Raw genomic sequence first — 19,653 nt, 5'->3', positions numbered from 1 at the left:
CCTTTAAGAATCTGGTGAAAACCAAAGAAAAGTAAGCATAACAGCCCAAATGTCACCTACAATTCATGCCCCCCAAATCTCCCAACAGACACATGGAACCCATAAACTCTTCAACAGATTTTACTCCCTTGATATACAGAAGTAGCCAAATCCAGAGAGAAATATACACACGAGATACGCTAGCCCTCGGGGAGCCCAGCCTGGATGAGAGGTAGGCAGGTCACCAGGGAATTTGAGTGTGTGACAGGAACTGGGCATCTACCACCATCCTCACTTGGTGAGACCCCAAGTGTCAGGCTCCATCTTCCATTTGGGGCATGGAGGTGATGGATAAGTGCCCTGGGATCTTGGGAGCGGGCTGCATGGGACCTAAGCAAAGTACTGAGCGTCACTCCTCCAGATGAAGAACAGGCCTCCTTCTGCCTGCTGTCACCAAGAGGTCCTCACCAGATGCCAAAAAGTAGGAGAGCAGCCACTCCTCAGCTCAGATTAGGGTTTGACTTCCACCCAGCCCTGGAAACAGACATGGCGGCCTCTAGCTACCCCACTCCTCTCAGCAGATTCCTTCAATACGCTCTTCACCTTACCCCACCAGTGCATGGAATCTTTATTTAGTCTGGATAAGGGTGAGAGTCAGGATACAAAGGCATGGCTGGGTCAACTTAGAAGAAATTGCATCCTTCCACAGTCTTCCCACACTACACCTGGACCTGCCTTCTGAAACGTAAGAACCAAGAATTGGCCATGTTTTTCTTTGGCTTCCCCTGGAAAACCTTTCCCTTAGTCAATGAGTGGCTTGCTCCTGGCTGGCTTGGCTACAGTCAGAGCCTCGGTGTATGAGTTAGTTCGCTGAAGTGCGGGTATTGGGAGGTGGGGAGGGGACAGATGTTCAATCTGCTCCCGTTCCTGCTCTAACCTCCCAGCCCTCTCCTTCCCCACTCTGCTCCAGCCACGCTGGCCTCTGCTGTTCCTCAAACTGGGGAGCCTGGCTCCCCGCTCAGGGCCTTTGCACTTGCTGGCCCCTCTACCTAGATCCCCTTCTCTCCTCACGGCTTCCTCCCTCACCTCCTTCGCATCTTTGCTCAAGGGTCACCTCTCAGGGGTCATCTGATTCCTCTGAGTGTCCTATTTAAAACTGACCTCCTCACTGCCCACATCATCTAGCCCCTCCTATAGCCCTTTCCCACTTTTATTTTCTCCACAGCACTTATTGCTGCCTAGCATGTTTTATATTTTATGTTTTTATGTTTTTTTGTCTGTCTGTCTCCCCAGGCACACTAGAAATACAAGTTCCATGAGGGTGGGGTTTTTTTTCTGTTTTGTTCACCGTTGTATCCTCAGCATCTAAAGTAGTGCTTGCCACATGGTTAAGTGTTCGAATATTTTTGAATGAACGAGTGTATGTTACCTCACCATGAGTGTGGGAGTGCTATCACAGTAGGAGAACAGAGTGCTAGGGGAGCTCATGGCAGGGGCTCCTATCTCTAACTTGATGATGGGAGCTGGGGCAGGGGGCAGTTCTGGTCAGGGAAGGCTTCCTGTAGGAAGTGGCATCTGAAGAATGTCAGCTGGGCCCTGCCTACCCAACACCCCCTGTGGTTCCATTGTTAGTGCTTTCATACACTGGCTTGGTGGAGATGGGAGTCTAAAGGCCAGGTATCTGGTCATAGCCCAGCCCCTAAGTCTCCACCCTCTTTAGGCTTCTGTCTACCATCTGACAATCAGAAGCATTGAGCCAAAGACAACCCCTAAGCTCTGCCGATCTATGATGCCACTTTTGTTCTCTCCTCAATGCACAATCCTCAGAGACAAGTTATTTTTGGAGACAACCTCATCGTGATTAGTAAGATAAACAGCATTGGCCCTTGCTGATGGCCTCATTCAGAAAAGCAGCATCTATGTAAGAAGCTTCCAGAACTGCTCGTGAGCAGAGGAAAGTGCTAAAACCTGGTGACTGCCCTCACATAGAGTGCCAGCTGCTTCTGCTGAAAGCATGTTTGTGTCTCTGCCAAACACCACCTGAAATCCGGCAACCACTTACACCTGTATGTCACGCCCCCATTTGTTCTTTCATTTAGTCTACAAATGATTGTTGAGCTGGGAGCCAAAGAAACAAAGGCAAGTAAAACGCAGCCTTTGCACTCATGAAAATTTCAGTCTGGAAGAGGAGATTGGACATTCCCTCCAAACATGAATTCTGAAGGGACACAGACATCGTCAGTGCCATTGGAGGCGTGTAAGTAAAGGGCTTTGGGAATTCAAGGGAGAAAGGATGCAGGTTGAAGCCCTAACCTTCGATGTGATGGTGTTAGGAGGTGGGGCCTTTGGGAGGTAATTAGTTTAGCTGAGGTCACGAGGGTAGGGCCTCTATGATTGGATCGGTGCCCTTATAAGAAGAGGGAGAGAGAGCAGCGCTTCCTCTCTGCACCACGGGAGGACCCAGTGAGAAGGCAGCCGCTTGCAAGTCAGGAACAGGGTCCTCACCAAGGACAGCGTCTGCCGGCACCTTGATCTTGGACTTCTAGCCCCCAGAACTGCGAGAAAGAAATGTCTGCCACCCAGTCTGTGGAGTTGGTTTGGCAGCCCGAGCTGACGAATACAGGAGGCTCTAAGAGGTCAGAGATGAGAACCTGGACGAGGACGAGTCTAAAAGAGGTGAGAGATGTGAGAGGTGACAGGGTGGGTGTGTAAAGGTCTGGCCCAAGCAGTTGCACGTCCAAAGTGATGCCAGAGCACAGTTTTCCTACGACAGGCTGAGCAGGTACGGGAATCCCCACCTGACAGACCAGGAAGCTGAACCGCTAAAAGTTCCTTTCCCAGGTCACTTGGCTGATGAAGGGGAGAGTCAGAACAAGACTCCACACTGCCTGGCCCCAACCTAGAATTTGTTCTCTCCTACTGGATCTGTCTGTGTGATAGATGTGTTTCAAGCCTAGATTCCAATCAAAACATAGCTTGGAAAGTGGCGGTACTCCCTGGTCATTAGGGCTGAGTTCAAACCCTGGCTCTGCTATTCAGCAGCTGTGTGGTCCCAGTGAAGTGATTTAACCTCCCTGAGCCTCAGTTCCCACACTAGTAAGACTGCCATGATAGAGTCTTCTTCACATAGTTGCTATAATAAATGAGGAATAAATGAGCCAATGCTTGGAACTGAGAAGGGTTGGGCATATAGGAAATGCTCAACTAGTAATAGTGATTAGGTCAGTATCCTCGCTGTGAGGAAACAGGGAAAACCTAGGGTCTCAGCACTGGCCAACAGGAAAGTTAAAAGCTTTTGTCTGAACCAGGGTTAACAGGTGTTAGAGGGTTCTCTTCTAAAGCTACATTATGTCCACACTCCCAACTCTTCTGAGAGAAGTCCTCTCTGGGGAGAGCTGACAATAAAAGAAAACCAGGAGAAAATGAATAGTGCATTCAGATCATCCGAGTAGGGGCAGATGCTACCAGGGCCTGGTGAGCAAATCTCGGTGGCAGAACTAGATTCAGGAGCTGGACTCACTCAGGAGTCTGCTAGTCTAGGGGCTCTCACACTCTTTGAATGCAACCCACAGGATGGAACACTGCACATTGCAACTCAGTACATGTAGATATAGATATACAGATATCAAGGTTTCTCAGTCTCCTCACTGTTGAAATTTTGAGTTGGATAATTCATCGCTAGGGAGTGGGGAGGGGGCTGTCTTGAGAATTGTAGGATATGTAGCAACATCCCTGGCCTCTACCCACTCGATGTCAGTAGCATTTCCTGCCCCCTTCAGTTGTGACAATTAAAATTGTCTCCAGACATCTCCACATGTCTCCTGGGAGACAAAATTGCCCACAGTTGAAAACCACTAATGCATACAGATATAAGGAACAAAAGTTTCATAAAATTTATCCTTACTTACAAAATGTACTCTGATATTTCTCATTTTGTATCATTAGATGTCACTTTTTAAAAAGTGCCAATTGTGGTTCACTAACTTAATTTCACATTGCAAGAACTGTAGTTTGAGGAACACTGTTCCAGGCGAGGCTTTCTGCTTATCCCAGGCCTTCAGAAACTCAGTTGTAACTGTTTTCCAATGTCACCTGTCCTTCCCAGAGGGGAACCCTTATTGAGAATTGGGAAGATGTTTGGGTTGGGAAAGTTACATATCATCTTAGGATCTCTGTCCCCCGCTCTGTGAAATGGAGATCAAATGCCTACCTCAAAGGCTTGGGTGGACAGTAATGAGATAATCCCTAGAATAAGCACTATCTCTGAGCAATTGCTATGTGCCAGGCACTGTGCTAGGGGGTTTACACACACATTTTCTCATTTAATTCTCATAGCATTTCTATGAACAAGGGACTACGTTTACCATTACTTTATAGATGAGGAAACTGAAGCTTGGAGAAGCTAAGGATGCAGACTTTGGAAGATGTGGTGGTTTTAAAATACTTCTGCAGGTTCATCTTATTAAGAGGTGAAGTCTAATTATTCACTCCTTGAATAGAATGCAGCAGAAGTGACCCCGTGGGACTTCTAAAGTCATGTAACATAATTCAATCCCCATGTCTTTCTCTCTTGGGATGCTTGCCCTTGGAACCCACCTGTCATTTTATGAGGAAGCCCAGGCCACATGAAGAGGCCACAGTAGATGTTCCTGCCAGCTGAGGTCCCAGCCAACAGCCAGCCTCAACCACCAGACATGTAAGTGAACCTTGAGTGAGAACCACCCAGCTGAGCTCAATTAACACCCAGCATCATGATAGATAATAATGAAGGACTGTTGCTGTTTTGCACCACCAGTTTTGCTTTACGGCAACAGATAACCCATAAATAAGGGAAGACCTAAGATTTCTACTTAGACAGTATGACCCTGGAACCCACACTTATAACCATTACCCCTAAGGCCAGGAAGGGTTTGTACTTTGTGGTTTGATTTTTCCCCCAGCTTTATAGAGGTATAATTGACAAAAAAGTTAAAATTGTATATATTTAATGTGTACAACATGATATTTTTTTTAATTTTTATTTATTTATTTATTTATATTTGGCTGTGTTGGGTCTTCGTTTCTGTGCGAGGGCTTTCTTTAGTTGCGGCGAGCGGGGGCCACTCTTCATCGCGGTGCGCGGGCCTCTCGCTCTCGCGGCCTCTCTTGTTGCGGAGCACAGGCTCCAGTCGCGCAGGCTCAGTAGTTGTGGCTCACGGGCCCTGTTGCTCCGCGGCATGTGGGATCCTCCCAGACCAGGGCTTGAACCCGTGTCCCCTGCATTGGCAGGCAGATTCTCAACCACTGCGCCACCAGGGAAGCCCAACATGATGTTTTGATATAAGTATACACTGTGACATGCTTACCACAATCAAGCTAATTAACATATCTATCGCCGCACATGTCACCTTTTTGTGTGTGTGGCAAGAACACTCTCTTAGCAAATTTCAAGTATACAATACAGTATTATTAACTATAGTCACCATGGTGTACATCAGATCTCCAGAACTTATTCATCCTGCATAACTGAAACTTTGTATCCTTTGACCAACATCTCCCCATTTCCCACACCTCCCAGCCCCTGGCGACTACCATTCTACTCTTTGTTTTTGTAAGTTCAGTGTTTTTAGATTCCATATGTAAGTGAGATCATACAGTATTTGTCTTCTGTGTCTGGCTTATGTCACTTAGCATAATGTTCTCCAGGTTCATCCATATGGTTGCAAACGGACTTCCTTCTCTTTCAAGGCTGAATAATAGTCCTGGGTGTGTGTATAAATTTTTTTTCTCATTGTTCTGGAAGCCAGAAGTCAGATCAAGATGTCAGCAGGGTTGGTTTCTTCTGCGGCCTCTCCGCTTGGCTTGTCGATGGCTGTCTTCTCCCTGTGTCCTCACACAGTCTTTCCTCTGTACCTGTCTGTGTCCAAATGTCCTCTTCTTCTGAGGACACCAGTCATATTGGATTAGGGTCCACTCTAATGACCTCATTTTATATTGCTGACCTCTTTAATGACCCTCTCTCCACATACAGTCACATTCTGAAGTAGTGGGGGTTAGGACTTCAATATATGAACTTGGTGGAGGGGGGCGGGCAGCGGCGGGGAGTACACAATTCAGTCCTTAACAGGTACCCCAAGAACCCTGGGACTAAAGCCAAAATGTTAGAACACATGAGTGAGGTAGACATTATTATTGTCTCATTTTTAGGCTTAGAGTAGTTTAAGTAACTAGTCCAAGATTAGGTGGCTTCCAGGTGGCAAAGCCAGAATTTGAATCGAGCAGCCCCTCTGACTTTGCTCTACACACCCCTTACCTGGAACAACCTTCTTTGTATGTTGAAGGAAGCACCTCTCACCTTCCTGCTTCTCCAAGCTCCCTACTCCTTCCCTCTGACTCTGCCCTGTCTCTAGTCTTGAGCTTTTAGAAAACAAAAGCCGGGAAACCTTGCAAGCTTCTCCTGCTTCCGCCATCCATGCCTCACTGGAAGGAGTGAAGCACAAAGCCTACTGTCTGCTTGAATGAAGGGAAAGGGCAGAAAGGCATGGGGCAGAAACATGAATGAAAGTCACAATTATCACCCAGTCACTCACGACCCAAATGTCCAATCAATCCCCATCCAAAGGGTGAATCCAGCCACTTAGATGCTCCGCATGTGTGATACACGTCAGGATGAAGCTCGCTGACTCCACACCTGGCTGAGGAATCCAGTCCACACAGCTAATCGAGCTCAAGACCATCCCTTATGAGCTTCCGCAAAGCAGGGATTGATGAGGAAGCACCTGCTGCAGCATCAGGGTTGAAGCAGCCTCCTTCCATCCCTCCCTAGCTGACCCCAGGACAAGCCAGCAGGTTTCACAGGAAGGGGCTCCCAGGGCAGAGGCTGGTGGCTGTCCTGACACAGCAGAGTCAGCAGGGCTTCCCCTTCCCAACCGGAACACTCTGCTGCCCCAGAGAGCCCGAGAGGCTGGCCAGCCCCTGGCTGTGGTGCACCCAAGGAAACACCTGGGCAGGATTCTCCCCCTTACTACCGCTCTCCCTCTGCCGACCTACAGTGCCTGCCCTCCAGCTGTCAACCTACTTCTTTATTTCCCTTGACAGAACCCCCCTTCGTGTTTACACTCCATGTCTGCACTTGCTCTCCCCCGTTTCCTCTCCCATCCTTTGTAAACAGGCTTTCGTCCCCACCACTCCCTGGGAACCATGCTTGTCATGAAGGGCCTCGATGCTGCCAAAGCCAAGCTTTTTCTCAGTCCTCATCTTCCTGCACCTCTCAGCAGCATTTAGCACAACTGATCAGGCTCCTTTGTACTTTTAAGCGCTTCTTTTGCACAGTTTCCAAGCTCGCTGACCACTCCTCAGCAGAGAGCCTTCTCATCTTCCCATCCTCTCGGTGTTGAAGGTCCCCACTGCTCCGTCCTTGGATCTTCCTCTTCCCTCCCTGGTGACTTCATCCACTCCCGAGGCGTTAAAGTCTATCCACACCGTGATGACTCCGAAATCATGTCACCAGCCCAGGCCTTGCATAGGCAGCTCAAACTTAACATGCTCCCAACTGACCTCTTGGTTCCTCCTGAATCCCAGTAACTGTATCACCATTCACCTGATTACACAAACCAAATATCCCAGAGTCTCTTTGACTTCCCTGTGGATCTCAAACCCCACATCAACCATCAAAATGTTTGATGGCCTCTTTTGCAAAATGTGTCTGGAATCCATCCACTTCTCACCACCACCACCATCACCTTCTCCAGTAGTTGCCTCCCAGCTCAACTCCCTGCTTCCCCCTTAGAAAACGGTCCATCTGTACCACCCTCCCCAGCTGCAAGAATGGTCCGTTTGAAAAGTAAATGAGACCATGCCCCTGCTCAAACACTCCAATGAGTTCCGACTACAAGAAATCCACACTGCATGCAATGCTCCGCTCCCCCATTTCTTCTCCCACCTCCTCTGCTATACTCTCCCCTCCCTCTGCTCTAGACACACACTGGCCCCCTTGATGAACACACCAGGGATACGCCTTTCTTAGGGTCTCTGCTCTTGCTGTTCCCTCTGCCTGTGCTACTCCAGATATTTACAGTTTTCACCCCTTTGGGACTCAATTCAGATGTTACCACCTCAGAGAGGCCTTTGCTGATCACTGGTTCTAAAATAGACCACCCATCACTGTAGCTCCTTACCTGGCTTTCCTTATTTTATAGCACTTATCAAGAGCTGACCTGTTTGTTTACTTATTTATTTATGGGCTGTCTCCTCCATTAGAAGGTGAACTCTACCTGGGCAAGAGCTTGATCCCTTGTATTTACTTCTGGATCCCCAGATCAGAGAATAGCAACTGGCACATAGCAGGCACTCAGTAAATAGTTGTTGAATGGATGAATGATGTTTTGGTATCTGGTCCCTGGCCAGCCCTCAGGGAGTGTTGTGCCAGTGCTGCCTTTTCCCAGCTGTGAGACTGATTATGAGCATCTCTTTCCAACTTTGCTTAAAATCTGCAGTGATGGGAATATTTATACCACAGAAATCGGTAAACATGACAAATCAGGGCTTTGATTTTTCTTTTGTGGAAAGCAGTTTACCAGTACACCACTTTTAATCTCTGAAGAAGCTCTTTCCTCAAAGAACTTTGGGACTCTGGGAGCCCAAGCAGCGCTACCTCTGGGCCCTGGTGACAAAATCTGATCCTGAGTTAGAAACGGAAGCATTCTGTTTGGAACAAAGCTTGGTTTGGGTGCTGTGAGACCTAAAGGGGAGACACCTCCATCTGGCCTTGAGGGTTTGCAGCTTTGAGCGGGTGGGGACTTAACCCCACAGGAGAGAGTGAGCTCTGGAGGCACCAGGAGAAGGAGCTGCACTGGTTACACTTGTGGCTACTCTTTGATGCAACTTGCGGGAAGCAGTTATTATGGAGGTGGGGGGAGAAAAGAAACTCACAGGGGCTCCAGAAATATTGGGGGAGACTCTCTCAGAGGGCCTGAGGTTTGATAGATGGGGGTTAACTAGGCAGAAATACTGATTATACTTTTTCGTATGACCAAATTTGCACCCTCGAAGGGTGGGACTAGAGCTAACCCAGTTTGGAAGGACGTGGGCACTCAGAGGCTGGTTCTTGTATCTGCGCTGCCAGCTTTTGGTACACAGAGCTGGGGCTGTGGTTCTCAGACTCAGAGAGTAGAAGAACTACTCAGGGGCTTATTAGAAATACAGACTGGGTGCTACCACCTCTGGCCTCCTCCATCTGATTTAGTAAAGCTCCGTAAACTGCATTTTTAGCAAATGATCCAGGTGGTCTGTAGACATGTTAAGAAGCACTGTACTTCAACATGCACCCCGTCAGGAAAAGGATCAGATTTTACTCCCCTCCAGATCCCCTGCAGGGTATACTGTCTTCGGGGACCCACTTGGGTAAACACTGAGTTGGAAGAGCCATTCCTCTCTCCCCTAGTCACTGACTTTTGTCTGCCACCTGCCTTAAGCCCAGGTGGCTTCAGAGAAAGGGAACCTCTCATCTGACCCTTCTGCCCCAGATTGTTGACCTCCCCACCTCTGCCTCCAGCGAGGAAGAAGCCAGGCCTGGGGGTAAAAGGGCGATGCTGTAACATGCTCGGGGACACGGTTTCCAGAAACCAAACAGCAGCTGTTTTCATGCCTTTTCAATCACACCAGGAAGTTTCAATTTCCTCCTCTTGCAGGCTCATAAACATTTGGCGTTCGGTTTCTGTGTTTTCTGCAACTGCCGGAAGCTACCTTCGCCATTCCGGGCGGGGGCGCAGTGCACGCCCAGGTGCGCGGGGCTCTCCTGCGGGCGCCCGGGGCCGGCGCCGCCGCCGCGTCTCCATCTACGCGCAGCAGAAATGAAGCCTCCCGGGGCCTCTCCTTGCCGCCCACAGCCGGGCTTCCTTCCTCTGTACGTGCAGAGACGGGGAAACAGTTCTTTAGACATCGCAGTGACCGAGACCGCTCCACGGCCCCTTCCCCTGAGCTGGTGCTGGGAGTGGGGCAAGCTCGGCAGTGAGGCGGACCCGGGCGCCACCTGCCGTCCAACGCTCCTAAGCGACGGGGGTGTGAAAGCACCAAGTTGCTTTGCAATTCACTGGCCTCCCCAGGATTCAAGTCAAAGAGACGGAAGTGCACCAAACACCAAGGGAGTGGATTTACTGAACTTCTTCCCTGTACCCGACAGGTAGGTGTACATCTGAGTCCCTTTCTGGAGAGCTTTGGGACTAGTGAGGAAGATCAGATTCAGACTGCATTTTTCTCCCTGGGCTATATACAGAGACGTGCCAGGGACTTCACAAAACTATGGGATAAATGTGGGGCATCTCCTGGAGCGCCAGTTTTATGGGGTGAGACAAGAATTAAAACACTTTTAATATAAAACTAGAATTTTAAGATAAACAAGGGACTTGAAAGAAACTTTCCTCTCCCTATAGCCACTTGCAGTTGACCTCCCCAGACATTCTGGGTTCTGTATTCACTCTCTCCTGCTGTTAGGGATTTTTTAGTGGGAAATCTGAGAAGCTCTAGATAAAGAAACAGGAGCTGTTGAAGAAGCAGTGGAAAGTGCAGTTAGGTAAGCCTTGACTGCATGGAGGCCTCCAGGCAGAAGGTGAGGCAGGGGCGTCCAGGAAGACTGCTGAGGAGGGGGAGCTGCAGACCACCTGGAAGGATTTGGAAAGGCAAAGTGGAGGGGAAGTGAGGGGAGAGGAAGGGAGGGCATTCCTAGAGGGAGAGACAACAGAAACACAACCTAGCTGGTCCCCACTGTGTCAGTGGAAAGAGTGGGCGGTGTGGCTGGCGTTCTGGAGGCCTCTGAAAGCACAGCAGGAAATAGTTTTTAAATTGAAAATCTGGTGAGAGTGTGAAGACAAAGGCAACCTCATGCAGTGCTAAGGGGTGATCTTAGTGCAGACATTTTGGAGGACAGTTTGGCAATATCTGAAACATTTCAAGTAAACATTCCTTCAGCAGAGCACTTGTAGGCCTCTGACCCACGGGGAGACTCTTACAAGCCCACAGGGATGTACAAGGATGTTTACTGCAGCTTTGTCTGTAGAAGGGAAAAATGGAAATGATGTAACTGCCCATCCAGAGAAAAACGCTTAGATAGATTATGCACAGCCCCGCTGTGAAATGCAGTGTGGTGGTTAGAAAGAATGAGGTCCCTGGCTGTATACTGACATAGAAAATCTCTAAAATGAGGTGAACACTATGGAAAAGGCAGATTACATGACCATACATATAGTTTCATTCCATTTACATACATTTTAAAGCTATATGTTTGAATGTATGGTTCTCAGCAGGAAATGGGAATGAGAGCATGTACTAGGGAAAAAAAGAGGAGCAGAGAAGGTCTTCTCTTTTTATTTCATATATTCCCTATCTTGGCTTTTTTGTATACAGAAAAAATATATATATATTCCTAAAGTACTCTAAGGTTTTTTTTTTTTAATTGTGGTCAAATACACATAACCAAATTTACCATCTTACCCATTTTTTTTTTAAAGGTAGGTTTTTAATTTATTTATTTATTTTTGGCTGTGTTGGGTCTTCATTTCTGTGCGAGGGCTTTCTCTAGTTGCGGCGAGTGGGGGCCACTCTTCATCGCAGTGCGCGGGCCTCTCACTATCGTGGCCTCTCCTGTTGCGGAGCACAGGCTCCAGACGCGCAGGCTCAGTAGTTGTGGCTCACGGGCCCAGCTGCTCCGTGGCATGTGGGATCCTCCCAGACCAGGGCTCGAACCCGTGTCCCCTGCATTAGCAGGCAGACTCTCAACCACTGCGCCACCAGGGAAGCCCCCTTTGCCCATTTTTAAATTAAATTATTTTTTATTGTTGAGTTTCAAGTAAGTTTCTTTTTTAATAAATTTATTTTTTTATTTATTTACTTATTTTTGGCTGCGTTGGGTCTTTGTTGCTGCACGTGGGCTTTCTCTCTAGTTGCGGTAAGCGAGGGCTACTCTTCGTTGCGGTGCACGGGCTTCTCATGGCAGTGGCTTCTCTTGTTGCGGAGCATGGGCTCTAGGAGCGTGGGCTTCAGTAGTTGCAGCACATGGACTCAGTAGTTGTGTCTTGCAGGCTCTAGAGCACAGGCTCGGTAGTTGTGGCACACAGGCTTAGTTGCTCCACGGCATGTGGGATCTTCCCAGACCAGGGCTCGAACCCGTGTCCCCTGCACTGGCAGGCGGATTCTTAACCACTGCGCCACCAGGGAAGCCCCTCAAGTAAGTTTTTAAGTCAGTTTTACTGGGGTATAATTTATATAAAATAAAACTCACTCTTGGGGGAGATAAACTAGGAATTTGGGATTAACATACATATACACACTACTATGTATAAAATAGATAACAAGGACCTACTGTGTAGCACAGGGAACTATATTCAATGCCTTGTAATAACCTATAATGGAACAGTCTGGAAAGGAATATATATATACATATATATATGTATATATGTGTATATATGTGTGTGTGTGTGTGTGTGTATATATATACATATATATCTGAGTCACTTTGCTGTACACTTGAAGCTAACACAACATTGTAAATTAACTATACTTCAATTTTTTGTAAATGGTTTAAAAAAAATTTTTTAACTCTTTTTTTAAGAGTATGTCTGATAAATTTTGACAAATGTATGCATTTGTGTAACCAATACCAAAATCAAGATGTAGAAGATTTTCAACACTCCCCAAATTTCTCTCATGCACCTATGCAGTCAATCTCTTCCCACTTTCAGTCCTAGAAACCACTGATCTTCCCTACAGTTTTCCCCAGTGTCATATAGATGAAATCCTCCCCGGAGGAACTAAATATGGGAAACCTGAGTCTTATTCCCCTCATCAGACCCCACGTCTCTCTTTTTTTTTTTTGAATTTTATTTATTTATTTTTTATACAGCAGGTTCTTATTAGTTATCTATTTTATACATGTTAGTGTATATATGTCAATCCCAATCTCCCAATTCATCACACCACCACCACCCTACCCCGCTTTCCCGCCTTGGTGTCCAGACCCCGTGTCTCTCACAGTGGGATCTTGTGAGCTGCTTGGAGGTCTTTCTAGAGTCTGAAACACAAAACGTTTTCATATGTATATAACCTTCTGTATCTGGCTTTGTCCACTTAGCATTATGCTTTTCATTCATGTTTTGCATGTATCAGTAATTCATTTCTTTTTTATTGATGAGTGGCATTCCATTGTATGGATATACCACAATTTGTTTACTAATTCCCCAGTTTATGGACATTGAGTTGTTTCCAGTTTGGGGGTATTATTAATAAAACTACTGTAAATATTTGCCTACAGGTCTTTGTGTGTGAATGTATGTCTGTTTTCCTTTCTTTTGGGTAGATACCTAGGAGTGAGATTGCTGAGTTGTATGGTAACTTTATCAAAACTGCCAAACTGTTTTCCAAAATTGCTGTACCATTTGCATTCCTGCCAAGAATGTGTGAGATTTCTAGAAGCTCCACATCCTCACCAACATGTGGTATTGTTAGTCCTTTCAAATTTAGTCATTCTAGTAGGTGTATAGTTTCCCTTGTGGCTTTAATTTGCACTTCCCTAATGACTAATGATATTGAACATCTTTTTTGTGTTATTTGCCCTCCGTACATCTTCTTTAGTCATGTGTCCAAATCTTTTGCTCATTCTTATTGTTTTTTTAAATCTTCTTATTCATTTTTAAGAGTTCTTTATATATCTTAGGCCCAATTCTTTTAATATATGTGTGCTTTGCAAATATTTTCTCCCAGTTTGTCTTGTCTTTTCATTTCCTTAACAGTGTTCATGCTTTTTATTGTCCTGTAAGTAAATTTTGAATTTAAGAATCAAGCAAACCCAGCAGACAACGCTGCATGCTTGATGAGGCTTTTGGGGAGGAAAAGTTGGTCTTTGAGCAAAGGAATGCAGAGAAAGGAAAAATTTGTCCTTCTTTATTGGGAGGACTGAATGGAAAAGAGAAAAGACAGTTGCTCCAGGTTCAAGCAACGTCCAAAGCTTTGTTGGCTGACTCTGCTCTGCCAGCAGACTGAAGGTGGAGCTCCCAGACAGGATCAAATAATGACATGAATAAATGTGTAACTGCAGACAGGGGTAAGTGTTAAAAAGGCAAGATGCACAGTGCTCTGACAGCTGAGGACCAGCCCCCTGGCCTGGTGGGGAGTGGCTTTCCTGAGAGAATGAAGCCTGAGCTAAGATTTGAAAGGGTGGGAAGGGAGCATTCCAGGCAGAGGGAACAGTCCATGCTCTGGCAAGAAGGCCAGGGTGGATGGTGCTGGTTGAAAGGCAGACAGGGACCAGACCATGCAGGGTCTGGAGGACTTTGGGTGGTTTTTTTTGTCTTCATCCTAAGAGATTGGGATCAAAAAAGTGGGTGATGTGATCAGATGTGCATTTTGGAAAGATTAATTTGGCTGCTGAGTGGAGAATTAATTAGAGAAGAAACGGAGAGTTTGTGCTCCATCAAAGTTAGTTAGTTAGTCCATCTCTCTAAAATGGCCATAATTAAAACAACAAGAAAAAACCCAGAAAGTAACGTGTGATGACAGTGATATGGAGAATTTGGAACCTTTGTACATTGCTGGTGGGAATGTAAAATGGTACAGCCCCTATGGAAAACAGATTGGCAGTTACTCAGTAACTTAAACATAGAATGACCATTTGACCTGACAATTCCACTCCTAGGTATATACCCAAAAGAATTGAAAACAGAGACTCAAACAAAAACTTGTACGTGAATGTTCATAGCAGCACTATTCACAATAGCCAAAAGATGGAAGTAACCCAAATGTATATCAGCTGATGAATGGATAAACAAAATGTGGTATATCCATACAATGGAATATTATTCAGCCATAAAAAGGAATGAAAAGTACTAATACATGCTGCAACATGGGTGAACCTTAAAAACATCATGCTAAGTGAAAGAAGCCAGATACAAAAGGCAAGATGTTGTATGATTCCATTTATATAAAATATCTAGAGTCAGCAAATCCATAGAGACAGAAATCAGATTAGTGGTTGCCAGGGCTAGGAGAGGGGGAAATGGGGAATGACTGATAATGGGTACAGGGAGGCCTTTGGGGTGATGAAAGTGTTCTGGAACTAGATAGCAGTGATGGTTGCACAAAATTGTGAATATACTAAATGTCACTAATAGTAAATTTCATGTTATGTGTATTTTACTATAATAAAAAATTTTAGTTTGTCCTCATATCCCCTCATCTATGCAAGAAGGAAGTTGATTTCATTACCTGCTTCTGGTCCTAACTTTTTAAGATGCCATAACTGCTCAGCTAGTGTACTTTGCACTCTGACCACCCACAGGATGACTTAAGTAAAATACTGAATAGGCAATAATATTAGACCATAAAATGAGGAAGTACTCTTTTCAGTGTTTTTTAGTCCTTCCGATTACGTCAAATTGAAAGCCTGACTTTGATACTAGTAAAGCCCTAACACCCCTCTAACCCTTTCTCTCAACCTCTCTCTCTTCCTCCCTCCCTCTCGTTTAAGTACAGAGAAAGCACACCTCAGGCGCAGTGCTTTAGGCAGGCAGCCTCAGAGCTCAATTTTAATCACATTGTTTTGTTTTCATTGTATTTACTTTTGCTGAAAACTTCTCTTTAGAGCAAGTGGCACTAGTATTTCAACTGTGCAGATGACATAAAATTTTTCTTTTAAAATAGATTTTATTAAGTGGGGAAATTATTTTTAAATATATATTTTAAAATAATAAAAATAATAATAATAATAGAGGACCACAGAAACAGCAAAAATCATGGTGTGGCTATGCTAGTGACTGAAGTCTGGGAAACAGCACACTGTTCAGTTACTGCAGCTACTTCTCAGGATCTAGAGGCCCTCAAACCTCTGGAAATTATGGGCTGTGGACAAAGTTCTGGCTGAGACTCGGCTAGTACCAGCCCTCACCCACCCCCCACCCTGTCACTGTGTCACTGTGATGGAGCAAGGGGAATGAGCCAGGGAGGCCTGCGGCTTGGAAATTAAAGCTGAGGAGACAGGAACTGGCTTCTCATCCAAGGCCCTTGAAGCTGACCTTGAGGGTAACTGGGAACTCAGCTGTGACTCCCTCACAGAAGTCCTCAGCAGGGGAAGGGATGGATGAATGGTGAAAAGAATCAATCAACCTGATCAGACTCACTGCTTCTCAAACCCCACCTCATCCTCCCGAAGTGAGAGGATCTGTTAGAAACAGGTCTTCGTGAGTTGTGCTCACCCTGCCGGTCCTAGTTACCCTCCCAAGAGGATATGCTACTGGCAGAGTCCATTCCCGTGAGAAGAGGTCATAATAGCTCTCCACGCAGCCTCCACAGGCACTCAGACTTCTCATCATTCATCCTATTCAAGGAGCCCCTCAGAGCAGTGATTGCTAAGAAGCCCCCAAATAAGTACTGTTTCTAAATCGAAGATCTAAAGGGCTGTTCAGTTTAAGGTATAGTAAAAGCAGCTCTCTGTGCTGTAGTTCTTAGAAAAATCTTCCTAGATAAAACATTTTGAGGAATTTCCAATGTCCTTCAAACTGATGCCTTGAGAGCCCCAGGACTTTAGCGTAGACAGCTGGATTAAATAGCAAACCAGCTCTGTAGCTTCCTGAGGGGACGGAGGATCTATAAGAAATGCTAAAACATCACTGGGATAAATTAGTGGAAAAGTTAATTGGTCTCATTCCTGCTCTAAAAGGCAGTTCTCAATGGGGAGATTTTTTTTTAAATCCACTCTTTCCTAACATAGACCTAACTCTGTACAGTGCACGTGTTTGGTCAAAGTCAACAAAACATTGGTAATCATGGCAAAGAATTTGTTTCTTAAAGCTCTAGTTCTGCCTGTGCCTGGGAACATTCTCATACAAATGTTTCTTCTCCCTTTAAAAAGAGTTTAAAAAAAAAAAGGTATTCAATTGGTGATTATGTTTTGGCTCAAAATGTGTCACAAATCAAGATATTACTTTGTACAACTCCCCAGCAGAACCCAGACAAAACCCTCCTTAACTGAACTCAGCTCCTAGAGTAGAATAGTCCTGTTTACAAACTTGGAAGAGATGGGTAGTAGGAAGCTAAGGGACAAGACTGGAAGGTCAGGCATGGGAGGGGTCCTTGTCGAACCCCGGGACTGTTTGTATGTATCCATCAGCACATGGCCTTACAAGCAGCCCTGTCCTGGGACTCTCCCAGACACAGGAGGGGGAGACCCAAGTTCTAGGCACCGATCCAGAAGGAGTGTTAAACTTTCGGTAAGAGACCTCCACCTAGAAAATAGGTCTCAATCTGTGGGTGTCTTCTGCCCTGAAGTCAGGCGAAAGAGGAGTGGAAGGTAGACCGTTGATGTTGCTTCCTGCTGTTCCTTTTTGCCCACACCAGAAAATAATTTGTTTTCTTCCTAAGTGCCTGGTAGTAAAGAGTAATTAATTCATTTGAACCATGCAGGTGGGGTAGAACTAATGTATGCTGAAAATAATTGAAGTTAGCCTCACAAAATCACTGGGCACCTCACCAGAGGTGAAATTTTGAAACTAAATAATGGACCTGTTTATGAGGACTGGATAATTTGTTAAATAATCTTTATTTTGTACCCTTTAACCTACCTCCCCCAAAGTTGTCGGATTCAGAAAAATCACAAAAGAGAGTTAACAAGAGAATAAGTACATGGAACAATAAGAGATGCTCCCCTGGATTTTTTTCTTAGAACATTAATTTTGCTTTGCCCCCAGAAATAGGCCCTACTGGGTGGTTAATCTATTTCTATGTGTTTTTTTTTTTTTTTTTTTTTTTTGGCCGTGCCGTGTGGCTTGCGGGATCTTAGTTCCCTGACCAGGGATTGAACTCATGCCCCCTGCAGTGGTAGTGCAGAATCCTAACCATTGGACTGCCAGGGAATTCCCTATGCGTTTGTATTTTTTTTTTTAATTTTATTTATTTATTTATTTTTGGCTGCGCTGGGTCTTCATTGCTGTGCGAGGGCTTTTCTCTAGTTGCGGCGAGTGGGGGCTACTCTTCGTTGCAGTGCATGGGCTTCTCATTGTGGTGGCTTCTCTTGTTGCAGAGCACAGGCCCTAGGCGCATGGGCTTCAGTAGTTGTGGCACACGGGCTCAGCAGCTGTGGTTCACAGGCTCTAGAGCTCAGGCTCAGTAGTTGTGGTGCACGGGCTTAGTTGCTCCATGGCATGTTGGATCTTCCCGGACCAGGGCTTGAACCCGTGTCCCCTGCATTGGCAGGCGGATTCTTAACCACTGCGCCACCAAGGAAGCACTATGCATTTGTATTTGTAGAAAATCTGTTCATCCTCATCCTCACTAAACAAAATCTGAAGGGCAAAGTTGACAGTATACTTTTGGAGAGAATGTTGGCAAACATGTGTAGTACTCCTGGGCATGGAAGTGAAGAAAACCTCTTAAGGAGTAAGACGCTTCAGCCACCCCTGAGCTAAGGAATTGCAAATGCCGACTGCCTCCTTAGTAAGAGGGGGAAGGAAGAAATAGAGAGGTTAAGCACAATGAAATATTTTGATAAATTGTCCTGCCCATATACTTATATAATGAAGTCAGAGTATTAGTCACCCCAGGCGGCCATAACAACATACCACACACAGTCTGGCTGGCTTAAATAACAGAAACTTATTTTCTCACAGTTCCAGAGGCTGGAAGTCTAAGCTGAAGGTGTTGGCAATGTAGATTTCTCCAATGCGCCTCTCCTTGGCTTACAGATGACTGCCTTCTCACCATGTCCTGACATGGCCTTTTCTCTGGCCTACGCATCCCTGGTGTCTCTCCCTCTGCTTATAAGGTCATCAGTCTTATTGGAGTTGGACCCTACCCTTATGATCTCATTTAACCTTTATTACCTCCTTATAGGCTCTATCTCCAAATATAGTCACATTGGGAGTTAGGGTTTTAACATATGAATTAGGGGGAAAACACAACTCAGTCCATTACAGTGTATGAAAATTTTCTGGAAGGATACGCAGCAGACTGTTGTTAATATCACTTCTGGGGAATGGTGCTGGGATTCCAATTTAGTCCTATTTCTTCTACCGGCATTTTTTTCCTCCTACCTGAATTTTTTTAGTGATATTATTTTAACAGATTATGATAAGAGGATATTCATTGGAAGGGGTGCCAAATTTTAGCCTACCCAGTACACTTACAGAGGCCCAGGCAGCCCTGAGTGTAGAGAGCCATGTGCCTCGCTTCTAGGCCCCATGGCTCAGGAAGACTACTTTGGAAGGCATTAGCATCCCAAGTGGTCCCCAGTCCATCAGTGCTGGGGAAAGGGATGTCCAAGGAAGGAAAGTACCAGGTGGGGAAATAGCGCCGTCCTGTTGACAAGACCATAGGCCAAGAGTACGACTCGTAGGGCCCCAGCTCTGATGGTAAAGGTCCAGCAGAGTGGCCACAGGAGTGGGGTTGAAGGGGTGTTTGGAGCGGGGTGGAAGGGGTATTCACAGCCCCCTACAACCTCTTCACTCACTTCTCATCCCACATTCTTCCTGTGAAGTCAGCATTGCTGGCAGAAATAACATCTCAAGGGCTTATGCAAGAAATCTGAGGAATAAATGAGAAGTTGCTTTCATCCCCTGAATTTATATAAACCTCCTAATTGCTTCCATGTCTGTGGTTGTTAGCCACTAATTATTAGGTGTTCTGCCTCTGTCAGCATTTTCATAAACTGTTCCTTTC

General features: G+C 45.8%; 1 protein-coding gene across 1 annotated transcript in view; it reads left to right on the top strand.

Moving 5' to 3' along the window:
• The first annotated feature begins 222 nt into the window (after positions 1-222).
• LOC309658222 (uncharacterized protein) overlaps positions 223-19,653 on the top strand; it is a 29,131-nt gene continuing 9,700 nt past the window's right edge. Inside the window, exons 1-3 of the mRNA XM_082456625.1 lie at positions 223-2,236; positions 2,526-4,675; positions 9,648-10,138. Coding sequence (XP_082312751.1) covers positions 9,810-10,138 — 329 coding nt within the window. The 5' untranslated portion in view covers positions 223-2,236; positions 2,526-4,675; positions 9,648-9,809. The remainder of the gene's footprint in view (positions 2,237-2,525; positions 4,676-9,647; positions 10,139-19,653) is intronic.

This window comes from Balaenoptera physalus, assembly GCF_965194825.1.
Source record: "Balaenoptera physalus genome assembly, chromosome: 3".
Lineage (NCBI taxonomy): Eukaryota > Metazoa > Chordata > Mammalia > Artiodactyla > Balaenopteridae > Balaenoptera > Balaenoptera physalus.
Note: the sequence above shows the minus strand (reverse complement) of the source record. Positions and strands in the feature narration are given on the sequence as shown.